This window comes from Rhea americana, unplaced genomic scaffold, assembly GCF_003343005.1.
Source record: "Rhea americana isolate MKP2758 unplaced genomic scaffold, rheAme1 scaffold_85, whole genome shotgun sequence".
Lineage (NCBI taxonomy): Eukaryota > Metazoa > Chordata > Aves > Rheiformes > Rheidae > Rhea > Rhea americana.
This window is the reverse complement of record NW_028187034.1, coordinates 33,716-53,880: the sequence shown is the minus strand read 5'-3', so window position 1 is coordinate 53,880 and position 20,165 is coordinate 33,716. Positions and strand designations below refer to the sequence as shown.

The following is a 20,165-nucleotide window of genomic DNA, read 5'->3' as shown; positions in this document are numbered from 1 at the left end:
GCGGGCGGCAGGCGAGACCTGCTGGGGCCCGCGGTGCCCCTGGGGCCGGGTTTGCCCCCCGGGCTGCGAGTGCYGGGGGCTGAGCGCACCCTTCCCGCTTGTTTTTCCAGGCCGGACCGCGGCTGCCGGCGCCCGGGATGGACGAGGACTTCGCCCCGGCCCCTCACCGCAGGCGTCTCCCCACCCCGGGCTCCTCCTCCGGCCCCAGCCGCATCCCTGGGCTCGCTGCTGCCCGCCCCGCAGCACCTGGGGGGCTGGCGCCCCTCGGCCCGCCGCCCCCACAGAAGGAGATCACCCCCGAGGCTCTGCCCCGGGGCTCTGCCCCACCGGGCACCCTCGCCGGGGGCCACGGGGGYGCCCGGCCTGGGGCCGTCGAGCCGGGCCCCGTGGCCCCGAGCCCCGTGCCACCGCCATGGGCCGCAGCAAACGGCACCGCGGCGACCAAGCGCAGCTCCCTCTTGGTGACCCTCCGCCGCGGTGGCTGGGCGGCCCCCCGGGACCGGCAGCGCCTGGCAGCTGGCCGGGAGCTGCCAGCCCCGGGCAATTTGGCAGCGGCACCACGGCCCCAGCCCTTCCCTGCCTCGGCCCCCTCGCCCCGCCGGCCGGCCGGGGCCGAGGGGCCGAGCGGCGCCCCACCGCCCTGGGGGGAGACGCCGGTGGCAGTGCTTCGCCCGCACCCCGACACCCAGAGGGGCTCGGCCCCCGTCACCCCCGTCCTCCCGCGGCCGCGGCGCGACCACCCCGGCGGCACGGAGACGGCGGCGAAGATGCCGGGCCCAGGGCTGCAAGCGAGCGCCGGCGGAGGGAGCGCCCGCGGCACCGGTGGGTCTCCTCRGCCCGGCCCGGCCGGCGCGCGAGGCTGACGTGGGCGGTGCGGGGGCACGGGGAGCCCCGTGAGAGCATAYGGGGCGATGGGGGGGTAAGGGCAATTCTTCACCCCTGGAAATGTCTCCCCTTCGCATCTGGGTCATGCGTGGCAACCGCAGGAGTGYGTTTACAAGCAGCAGGTGAAAGGCGAGTGAATTACTCCCCGATACCAACATTTTAAGGAGAAAAATCTGGTGGTCAGAAGCTGGTGTGAGTGCAGGCGTGTCTCTATCCACCCGTTCGCCACCTCTTCCGACCAGCCAGGCTCCTCTGAGTGGCTTTTCAGTACAAGAGGGTGACTTCTAAATGCTCCCATAACCCACAGTGGATACAATTTTCTTTTTTGCAGTTGGAAACAGAGATGTTCAAAGCCCTCTACCAGAAATAAGCCTGTGGGGCACCCCGCAGCGGGGTTCCCGCTGGTGGGACTGCCAGTGGCAGAGGGACACGTGGGGACAGCCCTGGGGGGCCTGGACAGGCCGATCTGGGTGCGTGTACGGGCCCTGAAAGGGAAGCGCCGTTGACCCGCTAAAGTGGCGATGTGCCGGACGCTGCCTTCGCTCCGCCGAGCCGGAGGTCGGAGCAGTCCCGGGTGGACGTGTCAGCAAGGCACGGCGTGGGAGGGGACCGGGTTAATGCTCCCCAACGGGGCTTGCAGGCGGCTGTGGCTGTTGGGCTGCTGGTCCCGGGGGGAGCCAAGCCGCACACGAGATAACCCTGGGACCTGTGGATAATCCCCTGAGAGAAAGTGGTGCAGAGGGAGGGCAGAGGATGGGCGAGCTTGCAGCTTGTCTTGCACCCCCTCCCCATCCCCACATCCTTGTCGCCAAGACGGCCAGTGGCTGTTCCCTGTGGGACCTACTTTGGGCCCATCCCCATCACCAGAGCGGAGCAGAGCCCTCCGTGAAAGAAGGAATCAGGCCAGTAAAGTGTAGGAGAWGGAGACGCGGCAGGAGGAAGGAGCAAACCCCTCCAGGCGCGCCAGCCCCTGGCAGAAATGCAGCCGGGCACATCTGCGTGGTTCTCCACGCGCAGGCACATCCACCCTGACACATGCACACGGGCACAGCCAGGTACAGATGCCTCCCGGGGCGCATGGAGATGTGATCTGCGCACCCTGACACAAAGGCACACGTCGCCTTGCCCGTGCCGACGCTGCTGAAACGGCCTGCAGACAGCACCTCTCCCCRCTCCCTGCACACACACACGTGCACACACACGCGTGTGCATGTGTACACACACATGCAAAGGGGACGGCTTGTGCTCTCCCTCTGCACCAGGGGCTGACAGCCAGGAATCGTGGTGCCAAAGGGAAAAGGGTTCCTCACACCTCCAAAGCTGAGCTGAAGGGCAAATTGGTTTTGACGAGCTCTCCCCAATTCCCTTTCTTCAGGAAAGCAGGATGAGGCCTTGCAAACCCCTAAACCCAATAGATATTTACAGAGAGAGGGATCAAGACTCTTGGCATAGCTCACCCCTGCCAGAGCAAAACCGCAAGGGGTTAAATGTCTCCCTCCATAAACAAGTGGCTGCATCCAGAGATGCTCTGCAGACAGCAGCATGCCAAGCTGCTGGGGCAAGAAAACCTGTGTGCGGTGGAAGGAGGGGGGGGACACGCGTGTGCGTGGGGGGGCCCCCGGACGCGTGGAGCCCGTCCCTCATGGCCCCTGCAGCCCTGCTCCCCTGCCACCCAGCCGGGGAGGCTCTCGCAGGCTCTGGGATGGAGCCGGGGGGGAGGGCGTGCGGGGGGAGATTTTGCAGCGATGTTTAATATTCAGGTCACGTGACGATGGCAGCAGGAGCAGCACCAGCATCCCCGCTCAGCTGAAATAGCCACTGGAGAAGGAGGGGAAGGMGAGGGGGGAGAAGAGGACAGGAAAGAAAGAGAGAGGTAAAAGCAGAGCTTCGTAGCTCACCGCGCTGYGCCAGCATCAGGCTAGAAAACTGGGGGGAAACCCACCCCCTTGGGAGAGTAATCGGAGACAAAGGAAGCTTCATGTTCAAAGGTAGGATGCTCYGGGCTTGGCAGGGCTGGGCGATGCTGGAGGGACGTTTGGGCTTTTTGTGCATGCACTCTCCGCGGTAACCCCTCGCTGCCAAGCTCTGGCCATTGGGGATGAATATCTCCTCCAAAGGGCAGTGAGAGAAACTGGTCGTGGTGTGTATTTTTTTTTTTCTTTCTACGGTAGCAGTCTGGCATCAAGGAGAAAGAGCAGGGGCGGTTGTGGTGCTGATGCTGGGTAGCTGTCACCAGGGGCTGCTCTGAAACAAAGATATAATCCCAGCTGGCCCGGGGCTGGGGAAAACCCCCGAGCTGCTTTGCAGCTGGCTTGTCCCTTCCACTGACAAGCTGTCTCTGTTGGGGCACTGGGAATGTCCTGTGCGACTCCCTAGGGATCTGCATCGGAGTCAGCAGCGCACAGGGACCCCCCAGCACCGGCTAGCAGGAGGACAGGGGGACAGGCAGCTTGCAGGGGGATGGGGCAGCCATGTCCCAGCACCCTCTCACCTCATGGGACATTCCTGCCACCCAGGCTGCTGCCCTGGGCTATTGGGCATGCAGGCAAGGATTGCAATGGCGCAGCCGAGAGCGGGCACCGAGGAGGACAACTTCCCCCCAAGGGGTGCCAAGGCATGGATGTGGGGAGACACACTGGGGAGGTGGTATAGGCTGACGTGCTGGGGTGGCCAGCTAGAGAGGTGTGGGGAGCCCCACTTGGGCAGCGGTCAGCCACTGACCCTGCGGTGGCTGGGCTAGGGAAATGCCCAGTCTCCTTCACCTCCAGCTTCTTCATTTCCAGCGAGGCTTAGGCAAGCTCTGCCCTAGATTTTGCTGCGGCCTTGGCAGAGCTGGGCTCCTGCCCAAGCCATCTGCAGAGTGGTAAAGGCACCCAGAGGAAGGCAGCCCCCAGGAAGGCTGCAGCAGCCCATAGGGCTGGGATAAGATTCATGGCCCCACTTGAAACACCCGGGGGTCCCTAGGCCAGGCAAAAAAGACCTAGTAAGAAAATGCCTGTGTTCTGCATCCTGAGGTGAGGTGATGTGTCCAGCACAGTTTGGCCTTTGCACTATACGGCTAGGGGAGACACCCTGGGGGTCATCATGGGAATGGAGGGAAAGGGAATTTTCCAGTGGAAAAATGCTTAATCCAGCACCTCTGTAGATGTGAAGCAAGGAGCAGATATTACTGCCTGCAAGGCACAGGGAGAGCTGTGCTACAGCAGCAGTTGCTTGCTTTCCTAGGGACCTGATGTAACTCGCATAGGGCCTGCTCCTGCAGCTATGTTCACGSACCAAAGCGTTCCCTCCTCCACGTGTGGCATCGGCAGGGAGTGGGAACGTGAGTTCAGGGCCACATGGGTGAAGGGGGCTGGATGGAAACGTGCTTTTGGATCACTGCCTCCAGCTGGAGCAGATTTGTTGCGAACGGATGGTTTCTACCCCTCCCTCCGTGTTGCCACTCAGACAAAGAACACGAAGGCAGGGGGAGGGGATAAGACTGTATCTAGGTTATCGGGTCTAGCCTGCCCCTAGGAGAGGAGTAAACGAAATTCCCGTCGTCTGAGCCCTGTAATGCATCTTACAAGGCTACCTCTGTCTCCAGCTAGCTGCTGTGAATGTCAGAGGCAGGTGGATGTTAATGGTGTGGTGCAGTGGCGGTGTTTGCCGCGGGCCGTGTACACTGGYCTTCCAGTGAGACTTGTGAGTGAACTGGTGAGTGCCAGAGGCAGGGGCTAACTGGTCCCACTGGTACCTCTCTGAGCACCCATTGCCCCCTCTGGTCCTCCCTGCCATGGCCCAGATGCTGCAGCTCTCTGCTGCAGGCTAGGATCCAAGCGWAACATCTTCTCTGAGCCAGAGATTATCAGCTGGCAGCCCAGCCAAGGCTTCCTTGTGCTGGGAACAGGGGAGCAGAGGTATCATCAGCAACTACCCTCTTAAATCAGCTTTTGCTTAGCAGTCAGAACAAAGCAGCAGAGAAAAGGATGGTAAAGCAACCAGTGCATGCATGCCATTAACCTTGGGTAAGCCCCTATTCATTATAAGCTACATTGACCATGGTGCCCTATCATGTATTTATCACAGGGACAGGGAGCAGTTGAAGGGGCTACAGGATGTGCCTAYGATGCTTAATGCTACCCCTTGACCATTCACTAAGAGCTTTAATGAGGTCTTGTAGCAGTGGTAGCGTTACTTCATATAAACAGTGACATTCCCATCAGACCAGGTAKATACATTTCCTGCCTCAAGGTGTTTCTCATGCCTCTGGTCCTGCACACCTTGACCTTGCCGGCATGCCATTTTCTCAGTTGTCTCCTTGGATTTCTCCATGGAAGTCAAGAGGTGGAAAATTATGTGCACAAAGCTAAGCCCCTGGATACTTCTTTGTAAAATGGGGGCTTCCTTTTCAGGTGTCGCAGAGAGGAAGACAACAGAAAGAGGATACTGTCTACCCTGAGACCTTAACACCCAAAATCAAAACGCCCTCCTCCAGAGCCACATCACTGATAGAAAATCCAGGAAATATTTAAGGAGACTTTAGGAGTTCTTTTCTCCTGATTTGAGGGCTTTTTGTAGGTGCTTACTTCAGGCATTTAACACCTGATGCTGAGAAAACAGCTCCAGCCACTGCAAGCTCCCAGCTCCAGCAGCAAAGCCTGCAAAGAAATGGCCAATGTTGCAAAGGCACAACAGAGTTGGCAGCATTTGGCAACTCTGGGCAAAGCGTCCCTCAGCCCAGCAAAAGTGAGRGACAACTCATGAACGTTCCTGTGAACCTTGAGGTTGGCTGGCAGCTCCTTCTCTCCTTCTCCCCGTCTAAGAAAAAGGAGTTAAAGGAATAAAGGAGATGGTAACAGACTCCTTGAGGAGAAGCTACTGCTCAGGCAGCAAAGGGTCCTGGGCCTGTCCTGCTCAGCTCATGCCGCTGGCCACACAGGGAGGCTGCTTAGGGAATGCCTGAGTTCCCTTCTCTGGAGGTGTCTTTGTTGTCTAGGCTTTCTTCTCACCTCAACCTCTTTCCCATACCTCCAGGGCTTTATTCCTCCAAAACCCCCTTACTGTAATAGCCAAGTGCTTTACTTCCTTTAATGTACTTATCTTTGTGACTGTCAGAAGGGCTCTTTGGCCAGTGGGAGACAGGAAGGAGATGCCATGGGAGGTGGCAAAGATGGCTCAGCAGGGCAGGGATGGGGACCAGGGCAGGGATGGGGACCTGAGCTCCTTCTCTCTGGGTTGCTCCCGTGAGACTGGGCTATCCTTCCACTCTGGTCAGGCAGTGAGACAGTCCTCCCAGCACTGCTGCTGGGCTGCAGCCCCCTGCCTCACATCTCTCCATCACTCCCCTCTTCGTATCTCAGTCTCTCCCCCACTCTGAGGTATGGGGGCCTCAATGCAGGCTGCTCTGGGAAATATCCCTCCTCTTACCCCTGCAGTGGAGGGTTGGCACATTGTGGCCAAGAACAGCAAGCAATTCCTATGCTTGCTCTCAGCCTTCAGTCTCCTCCATACTCATCCTCACATGTGTGGGCCCAGACACTCATGAGACACTCTCCTGAGCAGGGCTGTGTGGAGTCAGCACTGGAGGATGCTGCAGAAGGATTAGGGGCTATGGCACAGTCGTGTACCCACTGTATGTGTGGTGTGGGGCAGACTGAGAGAGGATGAGCAAAGGAAAGGATGCAGGAGAGCTGGCTGGGTTGGCCCTCCATGCTCTGCCAGATAGATGGGCTTTCCTGGCTGGAAACAGCTGTGAGAAAGCTGGAAAAAGGCAACAGGAGCCTCAGGGGATGCTTTGTCAGCAGGAAAGGCATAGACTAGTTGTGACGCGTGTACAAGCGGACTGCAGTTGAGAAACACTCAGATCGGCAGGCTGCCTCAACCTACAGCTCCCCGTTAGCATAAGGAGTGCAGATTTGCCAGCTTGGCTCAGGCCAGCGGTCCATCTTGTGCTGTGGCCCCTGCAGGCTAATGCTCACTGCTTCAGAAGAAGGTGATGATAGCAGCTGCTCAGTGGGAAGGAGCAGGCAGGGGACATCCTCTGGGCAGATCTGTCCTCTGTAAGTAAGGCGAAATGGAGGTGGTATGAAGCTGAGACCCTTAGGAAATTACCAGCTGTGGTATGCATAGGTGGCTGTGCTGCTGTGCTGTGCTTATGGGTGAAATGCAGCCCTTCTGGAGGGAAGACTTCTTTTCCTGGTTTAATGTAAAACACTTTCCAAGTGATATAAAAAAAGCTGTGTACAGGCACCTTTCTCCTTGCTAAGTGTGGCCCTTCTGCAAGTTCTGCCCCAGGCATATCATCTTGGGATATTAAAGCTTACATAAAACATAAAATTTTCCCTATGCAGAATAGCCCTTTGTGTCTGCATCAAAACTTTGATATGGAAATGCTGGGCAGGGTCAGCACCACCATGCAGACTATTGCAGCCTAACTTTTTCCTTGAACAAAACCCCTCTAATCTCTTCTCCACCTCTGTCTCTGCCTGACCCAGCTGAACTGCCACTGGGATCCAGGCTGGTGCTGACAGTGTCCCCATCTCAGCCACCTCTGAATTGTCTTCCTCTCCAAGCAGCAATGTCATCCACCAAATGGCAGYTGTCTATCTGACCGCTTGCCTGCTTCTCTGCAGCCGGTGGGTTCTGCTGAGAGGCACAAAAAACCCACCAAAAGGACTGAAGAGGATAATTTAGTGTGGGTTACTTGAACTGAAGTGGTAACCAAAATAAGCAAAGTGCTTACCAAGCAAAGATGCAAGCTGTCCTTGTCTTGAAAAAATAACCATCTAATGAGACAAAGCATGGGGGAGCCGAGTGAGAAGCTCTAGTTTGCAGCTGTTTTGTATGTTGAAGGTATTTGGTCCCTATCCCACTCATCTTCTTTTCTCGATTCATCCCTCAAGCCTCCTTTCCCCCTCAAYTGCAATTTTTCTTCTATGTCCTGTMCCCTCCCAACACCCAGCTTCTTCCCATGGTGTGTGGGAATGCTCACTAATGAGAGAAACAAGAGTAGGAGATAAGCAGATGTGGCCTGCCCCAAGCAAGTGTGCCATTACTTGATAAAGAGGGTCAGAGAGGCCAGAAAACTCACAGGCCTTCCCTTTTGCTGGTTTGTTTTACCAGAAAGAAACAAGGAAGGGAAAGCAAGTAAGAAAAGGTGCGCTTGGTAAGTTTCTTGGTAGATATGGCAAAAACCCTCTGATTTACAGGTGGGAGGTAGAAATGGAGGTTGTTCCACCACTGCCTTCCTCCGAAGAGCTCAGAGCACGTAGCACAGTGAGTAACGCAGCTTCCCCTGGGAGAGAGGGGCTCTTCTCTCTGCTTGTGGCCAAGTTTGCAAGGCCTCACATTAAAAGCCAAGCTCTGTTCTGATGCCAGGGTTTGACATACAATCATTTTTGAAAGGGAAATCTGTTCCATTGTAAATTATAGTGCACATGCTAAGCTTGGAGGGAATAAAACACTAGTGATCTTGGTGAGAATAGGGGGAAAAAGAAAATGGAGACACACAGATCTGGCATCTGATTAGCAGGGTGAACGGTATCACTAGATTACTTGCTGTTGTTTTGAGGTAGCTATTAGTATGTTCAGTGTTTAAAGAGCCCCACTTTTTAACTTCTCAAACTAGAGTGATATACAGAAAAGTATGCTAGAAACTCTAAATGCTCCCCCATGAAGGGTCTTACTACTAAAATCGTTTCATTCTGTCATACTCAGCCACTAGCCCTTGAGATCAACCTTGACCCCCATGACAAGACATCAGGGAGGCCCTCATTACACCTGAATAATGATTTTTCAATCCTTCTCCCTGTGCAGGGCCAGTGGAGAGCAAAAACGAGGCAGCCATGTCTGAACTGGTGCCAGAGCCACGGCAAAAACCAGCTGTGCCAATGAAACCGATGGGCATTAATGCCAACTTGCTGGGCTACATTGGGATTGACACCATCATTGAGCAGATGCGCAAGAAGACCATGAAGACAGGTTTCGACTTCAACATCATGGTTGTAGGTAGGCAGGGATGAACTGAAGTCCTGGGAACCATAGCAGGACACTCTTCCATGAGGCCAAGTGGGAGTGCGAGATCCGCTGGGAGGTATGAGGGAGCAGGCAGTGCTTGCAGTGGGGGAAAAGGGCAGCTTGCACAGGGCAAGAAGATATCTACAGAGCTTTCCCTCACCAGCCTGTCTCTGTCCCTTGGGCCTAYCCATCACCAGGCTGTGGCAGATATCACGAGCTTCCTCTTTGCAATCCTCAGGTCAGAGTGGGCTGGGGAAGTCGACACTGGTGAACACCCTCTTCAAATCCCAGGTGAGCCGCAAATCTTCAGGCTGGAACCGTGAGGAGAAGATCCCCAAGACAGTGGAGATCAAAGCCATTGGGCATGGTAAGAGTCAGACTGCTGCAGAGTGGGCAATTCCYGTTCTCCTCAAGAGCTCTTTAGGCCACAGACTGAGCACAAATCCATTTTCCTGTGACAGAGGTTTAATGCAGAGGTTATCAAAATTTGGAGTAAGAACCTGAAGTGGGATCACATCTGTCCAGGCATGCAATGACCCAGCATGGCCTGTTCATGCTTGCTGGGCAGGGGTAAGGGTAAAGCACTCCTGTTACCTCACAGGGCAGACAGACATGATGGAGCAAGCCCCCAGGGAAGTGTATGATCATTTGTAATTTTTTCCCCAGTCATTGAAGAAGGTGGTGTCAAGATGAAGCTGACAGTGATTGACACCCCAGGATTTGGGGACCAGATCAACAACGAGAACTGGTGAGTTTTACACAGCCAGGGTCTTGTGCCCCAGAAAGGGCTGCCTTTAACCCAGCAAAGAGAGTAACTCCCACCTCTGTGGCCTGGAAAAGGTCTAGGACTGGGGGAATATAATGGGGGTGTGAAATTGTGAGCGTCCTGGTTTCATGTGTTTGCACACATCACACAGCAAGTGCTGGTTTCTGTGCCTTAAAACCGTTGGACCCACTCAAACACTCACCTCCTCCCACCCCTTCACTTTCAACCCTTCAGCTCTCCCCTAATGTGTGTTAAATGCAGTGATGCTGTCAGACAACTCACTGTCAGGAAGTCGGGCAAAGTATGGGAAGCCGGGAAGTATGGGCAAAAACCTGTAACCCCCTTCCCAGATTGACAGTTTCCCCAAATTCTACATATATTCATTTACCTGAAAATTAGCAGATTCAAAATTTTTTGCCCATACTAAGCCAACTTCTAATTTTTCCTTTTTCTCACAAAAAGYAGCCTTCAGCACCCCTTGCCATGCTACTAGTGAGTCTTTCTTTCCCCCCTTCCACTGATTTAACCACTAATTTCAGCAGTGGTTTTGCAAAAGCCCTTGATCTCAACTACAGAAACTCTTAAACATCTCTACTGATGGTGAGACGCCAGTGGAGGATTTTTTTTTTTTTACCCCAGAGCCTGCTTTACTGCTGTCAGAGCTGGGAACACTGTAGGCAGGAGCATGAGGYGATTTGTACCTGTCTATTCATCTCTCTCTCCCACCCTAACAGCTGGGAACCTATTGAGAAATACATCAACGAGCAATATGAAAAATTTTTGAAAGAGGAGGTGAATATTGCAAGGAAGAAACGAATTCCAGACACACGAGTGCATTGCTGCCTCTACTTCATCTCCCCCACAGGCCACTCGTATGTATGCAATCCCCCTTCTTGAGGCACTGCCACATGCCTTTGTGGCAGATAAATACTCTGCACTGCTCTGTGTCAGCAATGGACCCARGGATCCTGCCTGCAGGGCTGGCCACATTTTGGGCACTGTGGGGCTTGAAAAGGTATAGGATAACGCAGAAGGAGAAGAGCTCATGGTGGCAACAAGCAGGGAATGAACGGGAGGCTTTGTTGAGGCATTGATGCTTGGGAGGGTCACTAGGATGACAGATGGGGAAGGTAAAATGATGCCTTTCATGTTGCTCCCTCTTGGCTGCAGCCTGCGRCCTTTGGACCTGGAGTTCATGAAACATCTCAGCAAGGTAGTGAACATCATCCCTGTTATTGCCAAGGCTGACACCATGACCTTGGAGGAGAAGATTGAATTCAAACAAAGAGTGAGTATCTCCTCCTTTGCATGGGACCCTTCCCCACCCTCRCTCAAAGATGGGAGAGGAGGGCTGTCTCCTTCCTCCTGGGGTTGCAGCACAGTCCACGGTGCGTGCACAGAGTCCTACACCAGGTTTTGCCTCTCTGACCAAGAGCCCAGGTGTGGGGCAGCAGTGGCTAAGTGCAGCCTGTACTGCTTTGCCTTTTACACCTTGTGGCTGCTGGCACTGCATGCCCACACAGATGTTCCTCAGTTCCTTTCACTGGTTGTATCCAAGAATGGGCTTTGAATGAATGTGTGGGCAACAGGTATTTCCAGAAAGAATTACTTGTTACCAACACATCTGTGTTCATGAATCCCATTTCTGAGTTTCTGGGAAAATGTTGTCTCTTGGCCCAAAGGGACCTTCATARTCAAAAAAATAACAATAAGGCCCTGGTAAAGACAGCACAAGGAAAACCAAAAAGGTACTTGAGTCTTGAGAGTGTCCTGAAGATGTAGCTGTTTACAGGCTCTGAGGGCTTCTGWTAGAGGGAGAAAAAAGATGTGTATCCCTGTGACATGCCACAAGGTGGTCTGCCCTGTGACCTGTGTTAACCCATGATAACCCACAGCCAGATAAGTAAGTGGAGTTGAGGAAGAAAGGCTTGTCATTGCTGCCTTAAGTCCTCACTTTGCTGCACACTTCCCTGGGAACAGTCTCTCCAGACTTTCCTCTCTGGAAGGCTATGCCAGGCATGTTTGCCTGGGTGTCCTGCCTGCCTTCCCTTCAGGCATGTGTGTCTTTTTGCTTCAAAATGTTCTCTCTGTTCAGGTGCGCAAAGAGCTGGAAGTAAATGGGATCGAGTTTTACCCCCAGAAAGAATTTGATGAGGACCTGGAGGATAAAACAGAGAATGACAAAATCAGGGTAGGAAACACTTTATCATGAGAGCGGGAGGGACTAGTCCTCATCCCTGGTCAAATTTAATGAGTGTGAACCAGATATGGAGTTACTAGAAGGTTTAAATGCTTTATGGTCGCTGGGTGAAAGATGCAATAAATGTAAGGAATGATCATTCATCCTTTCTAGCTTAATTTGTCCCTGTCATTATCACACTGTTATGAGGGATGAATAAGAAAGGACCATGTTTCATCTTCTCTTGCTGAATGGTCTGTTTGGCCTGTGTGAAGGTCTAAAGAGGCCTGGTATGTGGCTGATGCCCAGCCTCTGACTGTCCCAAACAACTGCCCTATGAGCACTTTCATCCACTGACCAAACTCTATCTGAAAAGCAGTTCAGTTTGTTGCTTCTCTAGTCTCTGTGACAAGGCTTGTCCCATCCTTCCCTCATCACAGTTACAAACCACCTTGTAATTTGCAGCCTATGTTTGTTCATGACCAGGTTGTACCTAGGATTATGTCTGTGTTCTTGTTCCAACCTTGACTTGAGCMGTTCTCCTCCCTAGTGATTCCTTTTACTTCTTAGGCATTTGTAGAGAACCACATTATCCTCTGCTGGCTCTCTGGCCAGCTAAACAAGACAAGCACCCTACAAGGGGCTTTCCGTTTCTCAGTACTCCAACCTCCTACTCACTTTTTTTCTGGACTCGCTCCAGTTTGACTTGATTTCCCAGCAGAGTATTCTGATGCCAGTACCCCGTACTCACTGCCTCTCCTGAGGAGCTCTGCACTGTAAACTCTTGGACCACATGAGCTTTTTAAACAAGCTCATCACATTGGTGCCTCATGGTCATCTTGTGACTGACTAGCACATGCAGTCCTTCCCCTCCTTCAGTAGTTGCTTTTTCATGAAGTCTCAAGCTGTAGCAGAAATTCTTCTTGTTATTTCCTAAATGCTGCCCTTTGTGCCTCAAACTTCTGCATATCTTCCTGGATAACACCCAGCCTGCCTCTGTACTGCCAGCGCCTCCTGGCTCTGTGACGGTAGTGCATTTAATTATCCCACTCATCATTACTGTGGCAAGGCCACTAGCGAAAATAGATTGGCTGCCATGACAGTCCTCAAGAAACTCCAAGGGTATCATCTGCCTTGCAGCCTGACACTAGTCCTTTCAACTCCCTTTGTTTTCACATCCCTAGCAGAAATTTGTGTGTTCCCCAGCTTAATTAATCATTTCCCATATGGCAACACAACACATATTCTTGTGAAGACCAGATGGGTTTGACAACTTCTCCAAACCATTACTGTTTTACACATTTTGTTCTGTACTTCAGCCCCACAGCCTTAGATTTGGTAATTTCTCATGTAAGAATCACTTTTTTAAAAAAAAAAAAAAATCTCCATTCCTGTGATAATTGAAGATCCTTCCCAGGCTCAGGGGCATCTATAAAGCTCAGTAAATCTATGAATACCTGCAAAACCTTATGGAAATACTAGGGTTTCCTGCACCCTGCACTCTGGGAACAAGTGCTTTTTCTCAGTTTTTGGAGATTTTAGGTTCCCCAATAACTTCGTCTATGGTCAAGGGAAGCACCTCATCCCTGGCCTTTCTGAGTGCTACCATTTCAGATACTAGATTTTGAACATTTATGTGTCCTTTGGGGTGGGTGGGGGTTATTTTGAGTCCTCTCTTTCTTCTGATTAGGGACTACAGACTCCTTGGTGAGAAATACTCACTGCAAACTATCCCTATGAGCAGCCTTCAGCCAATAGACCTATTCCTGATTACACTAAGGAACCTCCTTCTGGCGGCATCCTCCTTTTAGAAATGCTGAGGATGTGTGMCAAAAAACCTCTGCTCCATTCTCCAGAACCCTTGGCACTGCTGCAAACTGCACGCTGAGCTCCGGAGGTGCAAGGACACTTGTAAGGGCTCAAAATGCCAGGGATAGCACTGATGCGTGAAGAGGAGAGCCAGTTGAAGTGTTGCTCTGAAAAACTTGTTACTTTGCAGAAGGCTTTGTGTTTGGCAGCTGAGAGAAGGAAAGGGGGATGGGGAACAGTGACACTGCTGCTCACTGGAATGGCTTCAGTAGGTCTCTCCATCTGTCTCTCCCTAGCAGGAAAGCATGCCGTTCGCAGTAGTGGGCAGTGACAAGGAGTACCAAGTGAATGGCAAAAGAGTCCTGGGCAGAAAAACACCTTGGGGAATCATTGAAGGTAAAGAAACCTTTACTTCTGGGAGACTAAAGTATCTCTGCAGGCCCCAGTAACAGACCAGGGTCCAAATACATTTCCCATGGCTACCTTCCCATGCCTTTTATGATAAACTTTTTAAAATCAAGCAAAAGAAGAAATTTCAAATAGCTCTGCTTGTAAGGAACTGCCATGTTCACTGCAGTACCACTAACTGGCAGAAGCTGGAACTAAGCTGAACAACACCAGGAAGGAAGCTGATCTCCTGAGGTTTCTTTGGTTTTCAAGTGAAAATTCACATATGATTGCTCAATGCTTCACAGTATCTGGTGTCTACACAACAACTGTCTGTCCTTTCTGAAGTATGCAGTCTCTGCCCACTTGGAACATGCCTCACAGCAGTGACCTCCCCATGCTCTGTAACCACAAAGGGGTTATTAAGAAAATAAAACGTAACAACTACTTTCTTTCTTTTCAGTGGAAAACCTCACTCACTGTGAATTTGCTCTACTTCGAGACTTTGTCATCAGGTGAGGCTACGGTCATGCACCAGTTTTTTCTTCACGAGAAGGAAATCTTCCTGAGACTGCCTCCCTTAAAGTGAAATAGACCCCAAGGGAGGGAAGGAAAAGCACATTCCAGGCAGTGAAAGCTTGTGTGGACATTCCAAAGGATAGTTTGGACCGAAATAAGGGGTAGGATGTTCTAGTGGCTTTCTTAGTGATGTGGCCTACCTCACTAAGATCTAGTGCTAGTTTTCATGTATGATGTGGATGCTTTGAGGAAAAGCARGGAGCTAGCACCCTGCGCCATACCATTAAGCATATTAGGTGGCAACAACTTCCAGCTGTTGCTGACATATGACTAGACTGGAATCAGTGAGAAAGAGGCCCCTACCCAGTCCTAGACCATGTGTCCTGCTAGGCTTGAGGACTGGCCTGGAACATATGACCTGGAAGTGAAAGGCTGCATATTTCATTCGACTGTCATTGTCCAGTCTTATTCACACTCTATTATATGAAGATGTCTCAGCACAAATGATATCTGCCCTGCATTCTGTAGAAGACCTGTAAAGAACCAGAATGACTTCTGTTTCCTGTAAACACAATGTAGTTTAAAATAGGATCAGAACCAAAAAAATAATACAAATACACTACAAAGACAGAGCTCTGTGACTCATAACASCTATGAGTATGGTGGTAGTAAGACACCTAGCCAGGTACAGAGCTCTGACATCACCCTACTATACTCTTTTTGTTCTCAGTACAAGTTCTTAACAGTGGTACCTACCGCAACAGTTGTGCGTTCACGGAGTCTTCTGGTAAAAACATCCTAACCAAGTCACAAAACAAAAAACAACCCAAGCGCACAGGCATTTTAAGAAGGTTAGAGACTACTGCTCGTGGCAGAGTTCTGCAGGTTATAGTCCTCAGTGGATCTAATACACATTGTCATCTCAACACTGCTGGAAGCAGGATATGAGAAGAGATGAATCACTGTCTGCTCTCATACACCAGAATGGCCAGTAGCTGTCTCCACTGGCACCGGTTTGAGAGGGACATGACACTATCAAGCAGAACCAGGGATTTCAGCCAATATTCTAGATCCTGTGTATGTATTCTCTTAAATGACAATGCTCCAGCTATCAGTTGTGTTATGGYATTTGTACAGTAAGAGCGGTATGTTCACTCTCCAGACTGACTGGAGGAATCTTCCATTTGTCCTGGGGAATAAAATGATCCTCAGAAGACTAACAATGACMGTGCTGATGTTGGTTATTGTATCCTCTTTGCAACCCCATCTCCACTTTGTCTTCTGCAGGACCCACCTTCAAGATCTAAAAGAAGTGACTCACAACATCCACTACGAGACCTACAGGGCCAAGCGGCTGAATGACAATGGAGGGCTTCCCCCTATGACCGTCGAGACAGASGAAAACCATGAAAGTAACCTGTGAATGACCCTTCCCTGCTGTCACCTGGTGTCTCTGGATATGACAATCCATCCCTGCTACCCTTGACTCTACCATGGGCCTGTCTTTGAAGCATGTGGTGCACCCTCTGTGTGTGTGAGAGGATGTGTGCGTGCGTGTGTGTTTGTATGTACCTGTGTGCCAGGGATGGACCAAAGGCATCTCCTCTGTCCTTCCCAGAATGTCCTCATTCTTCGTTCAKTTTTTGCACAGCAGACTGTCTGTCATCTTCCTTTTTCTCATGTTCTGTGGCTCAGATGTGTGTCCTGCTTAGAGGAAATAGGGCTGGGGAGGGGGGCAATTTCTGGGGGTGGGAGGGCTCTGGAGGTGGGAGATAGGCGGTAGTTTGTAGTATTGTGTTAATCCCTTGGAGATGCAGCAAGGAGAGGCTCCTCGGATAGACGATGRAGTCAGCGTACACAGTGTCTTGAGTGCTGGCAGCAGAGCCTTCTGCTGGGTCTTGGTGGGTGAGAAGGCAGTGGTTGGTCTGAGGTGTATGGGGGAGGTCAGTATTTTATCCCCATTTCTTGCTGTGGCTTCCCAAGGGGAAATAGAAATGTGGAAGTGGATAGATGTGGGAAGTGACATATTGACATGTTTTGAGGTCCAGGCAGTGACTGAAGGGAGGAGACATAGAATTAGTTCTTGGGCCTTAGCATCTATTTGAGAAGCATCAAAATACTTGGGGGAAATAGCCATATTTTCAAAAAAAAAAAAAGAAAAAAAAGGAAGAGAAAGAAAGAAAGAAAAGAAGTAAAACCAAGAAGAACAAAATGTGTTTCTGCAGCAGAGGATGCATTCTCCCTGCCTTGTACTAAGATCAAAAGCCATCCTAGAAGGTCACAGGCTTTTGATCCTGCATAGCCTCCAGTTCCAGCCGAGCTGTCCTGAGGCTACCCTACCCTACCCATGCCTGGCTGCAGCAGTCTCTTCAGCCTCTCTCCACCAGTGCTGAGCTGGTCCCACTGGCATACCCACAAAGGTGCATMCCTTTCCCCCACAGCACAGTCCCACTGCTGAGGAGTGCAGGGAACACTGTCACATGGGGCTGGCTGAGGACTCCTTGGGGACAGCTCCACTCAGCACATTGCCTTTGGGCTCTCAGAGGAGTCTGAGAGAGCTGCYGAGGGTGATGCACTGGACCAGTGTGTCTCCCTTGCCTCTACTGATGGTGGGAACACAAGAAAAAACTTCTCTTCACTAAAACATCTGTTTGCTTTTCTAGCAATCTTAGTCAGTGCTGCCCCACTGCCCCTCTTATTGTCCTCTCAGCTTCTAAGTCCTCCTCTCCTTTATTTTTGTCCTCATTCCCTTTTACTCCTCAATATCTTCCTTATTTCGTTTATTTCCCTCTCTCACTTTCTTTGTTCTCTATGCTTTCTGTCTCTCCTTCATTTTCTCCAAGTGCTTTAGTATCCCTCTTCTCCAGATTCTTTCTTCCCCCTTCCTCCCATCTCTTCACCAGCTCTCACACATGCTCCTTATGCTTTTGCTGTGCCGTGTGTAGAAGCTGCTGTTTTACCTTCCCTTGGAGGGGACCAGAAGTTAAGGTAAAGACCCAGGAGYAGACTGTATAACAGCAGCTTTGCTGAAGGCTATATTGTCATGTGTAGCCAGTGGCCCCAGGTTGGGGTTGCAATTCATCTTGACATTGTAAAAGACATTGTTTTTAGGAAAGACAAACACACCTGGCCTACTCTGTTCCCCAATCCATCTGGCCAGTGTGGAGCAGGCCTGAGTATTCAGCCTGCAGCTGGGAGCAAGGGTGGCACTATGTGCCCTCTCAAGCAGACAGCAAGGGCTCCACTGTGTCAGGGTGCTATGGGGTAAAAAGTATGTACCACAAGGATGGAAAGACATCAGTGAATTTARTTATGTAGAAGTGCACTTTCCCCCTTTTGTCCCAGGTTCCTGTGCACTGGGGCTCCCCATCCTCTCTGAGGCTCAGCTGCAGCCTTGCCCCTGCCTGCTGCCACATGTTTGTGAAGCTGCTGGGGCAGAGAACCGCAGCAGCTGCTGTATCAGCCCTCCTCACCCATCAGCAGGGAGATGGCCTTACATCTCTTTTTAAGGAGCTGACTTCTCTCTTCATACAGAGGCCAAGTCACAAGTCATTACTGTCACTGAGAACAGCTTTAGTTTTCTTTATTTGAGGCATCTTAATCCAGAGGCATCTTCATATTTAATCTCTGGCAAAACAACACTGTCAGCTTTTTTCTGTATGTAGCTGAGCCAGGCAGAAAGCAGCAGGGCTAACTGCACAGAAGGGAGGAGGCGAGGATGGGACTCAACCGCTCCTGACGGATATCACAACTGCTCTGAGTTCGACAGCCCCTGCCTGTCACCTAGTGGATGCATGTCACACAGTTGGCAGGGGCCGTCRCTTCCAGAAGAGCCCTAGGTTGATTTAAAATGCACACGAAGAATGCCATGGTGTGGGACTGTAGCAGCATGAGCAACAGGAAGTGTAGTGAGTTAGGGACGGGCAGCTGGAAAAGCTGATGCAGGAGGGAGGTGGAGAYCCCAGCAAGGGAATAGCTGGGATGATTCAAGCTAAGCCTGAGGTTTACTAACAGAGCTGTATAGTGGCCAGCCCTGTGAAGGCAGAGGGACTTTGGAGACACCAAGCCTTAGCAGAACCATGTAAGAGAATATGTCCATGATGTGGCTTTCTCTCGTGTTGCCATTACAAAGCAAAAGCCTCTTCAGTTTCACTTCTACCTGCCCATACCAATCAGCCATTCTCAACATCATGAAGACACGACGGCCCTGCTGGTCTTTCTTGGTCCTTTCACCACTCATGTTCATGGCTCCTGGCGCTCCTATATGTAGTATGCACATACAGTGTTAAATCCTTCTTCTCATGTGCACCAGGCCTCCTCAGCCCAACAGAGAATAAAAGGCTCTTCGCTGGTGCAAGCAGCTGTATCACAGACCTCACAAACAGGGAAAATGTCCTGTTATTGCTACTTGTCCTCCCATCTGTCTTGGCCATTCACAGCCCAATGCAGGGTAAAGGCCTCTGCACAGCTCATCTGCTCCAGCTGGCCAGACAAGCTCCCCCAGCATGGATGTGACTCCAGCATCACTGGCTGCCATAAACATCATCCCAACATACTCTGCTGTGGCTGCACCTGCCCATTCTGTATGTAATGTTTTAAACCCAGTACAACAGGGAAGATGTCTCCAGYGCTCCTCTTCTTCACTGCACAGAGGCCTGAAGCTGGGCTCCATCATATTTAGCAGGTACATACAGAGGTCCTCCCTGTATTTGCTGTCTCACRTGTCTCTCTTTGATGGCCGTGCTGCTGCTATAAAGAAACTTTCTTGCCATTGGGCTTTGTCATGCCAGGCTGTGACATGCACCACTGGTGCCAAGTGCTGCAGAGTGCCTTTTTGCCTGTGGTATGTTCACTCCTGTGACTTTTGGGCCCAAATATGGGTTATAGCAGAGAGCCAACACTGCCCTGCTTAGTGAAAGCAAAGTGGTCCTCATGCAAAAAAAGAGGGAGATTTTCAATTGCTTGTAACTTGTTTCAAGCTCTGCTCTGCAATTCCCTGTCAGATCATGGACTACTCCTAATAGACCCATAAAAGTTCACTGAGCAAAGCAAGCTTGGATATGCCACACTGCCATGCAGCCATGCAAACATCCTAATGGCATCTGGATATCTACAAGAAAGTCTTTCYGTGACCAAAAGTGACAAAAAGCAAAAACTGTCCATGTTGTGTGACCAGAGGAGATAGGATTCTGCTGGGAGAAAGGTCTCTGCTGATGGAAAAGCTGGGAAAAGCCTCCGTGGATCCTAGCTYTCTTGTGCCACCAGCTGATTCCCAGGATGACCACAGCAAATCAGATGAACCCTTTAGTGTCACCACTTTAATAGTACRCAGCATAGAGAGATAGAATTCAAACTTCATCCAGGAGGTATGCAGTCTTCTAGCATTCAAAGACTTATGAATTCTTTACCATGTAAGTTATTCCCAAAAGAAGTCTGCAGTTCATGGTAGATCCCAAAGGCCTTTATACTGGAAAAAATATCATTTAGGCTAGCTAGGGTATTAACTAACTTTATGACAGACATGGTTTTGCCTTTAAAGAGASCAAGAAGGGTTATGTTTAGGCACTAATATTTGTGGTTAGTTGTAAGGGCAAAATATTTATGATCAGCTTATATTTTTAA

The 20,165-nt window shown here is 51.1% G+C and overlaps 1 protein-coding gene across 3 annotated transcripts; it reads left to right on the top strand.

Moving 5' to 3' along the window:
* The first annotated feature begins 2,704 nt into the window (after window positions 1-2,704).
* SEPTIN3 (septin 3) lies at window positions 2,705-16,230 on the top strand. Of its 3 annotated transcripts, none has more exons than XM_085323499.1 (10): window positions 2,705-2,873; window positions 8,683-8,874; window positions 9,122-9,250; window positions 9,550-9,631; window positions 10,384-10,521; window positions 10,820-10,937; window positions 11,745-11,840; window positions 13,934-14,033; window positions 14,488-14,539; window positions 15,831-16,230. In XM_085323499.1, exons 1-10 carry the CDS (start codon window positions 2,864-2,866, stop codon window positions 15,964-15,966), a joined length of 1,053 nt encoding a protein of 350 aa, XP_085179625.1. In that variant the 5' UTR covers window positions 2,705-2,863; the 3' UTR covers window positions 15,967-16,230. The 3 variants fall into 3 exon arrangements, with proteins under 3 accessions (XP_085179625.1, XP_085179626.1, XP_085179627.1); XM_085323500.1 differs by lacking the exon at window positions 2,705-2,873 and adding an exon at window positions 7,953-8,032; XM_085323501.1 differs by lacking the exon at window positions 2,705-2,873 and adding an exon at window positions 8,071-8,142.
* The last annotated feature ends 3,935 nt before the right edge of the window (window positions 16,231-20,165 follow it).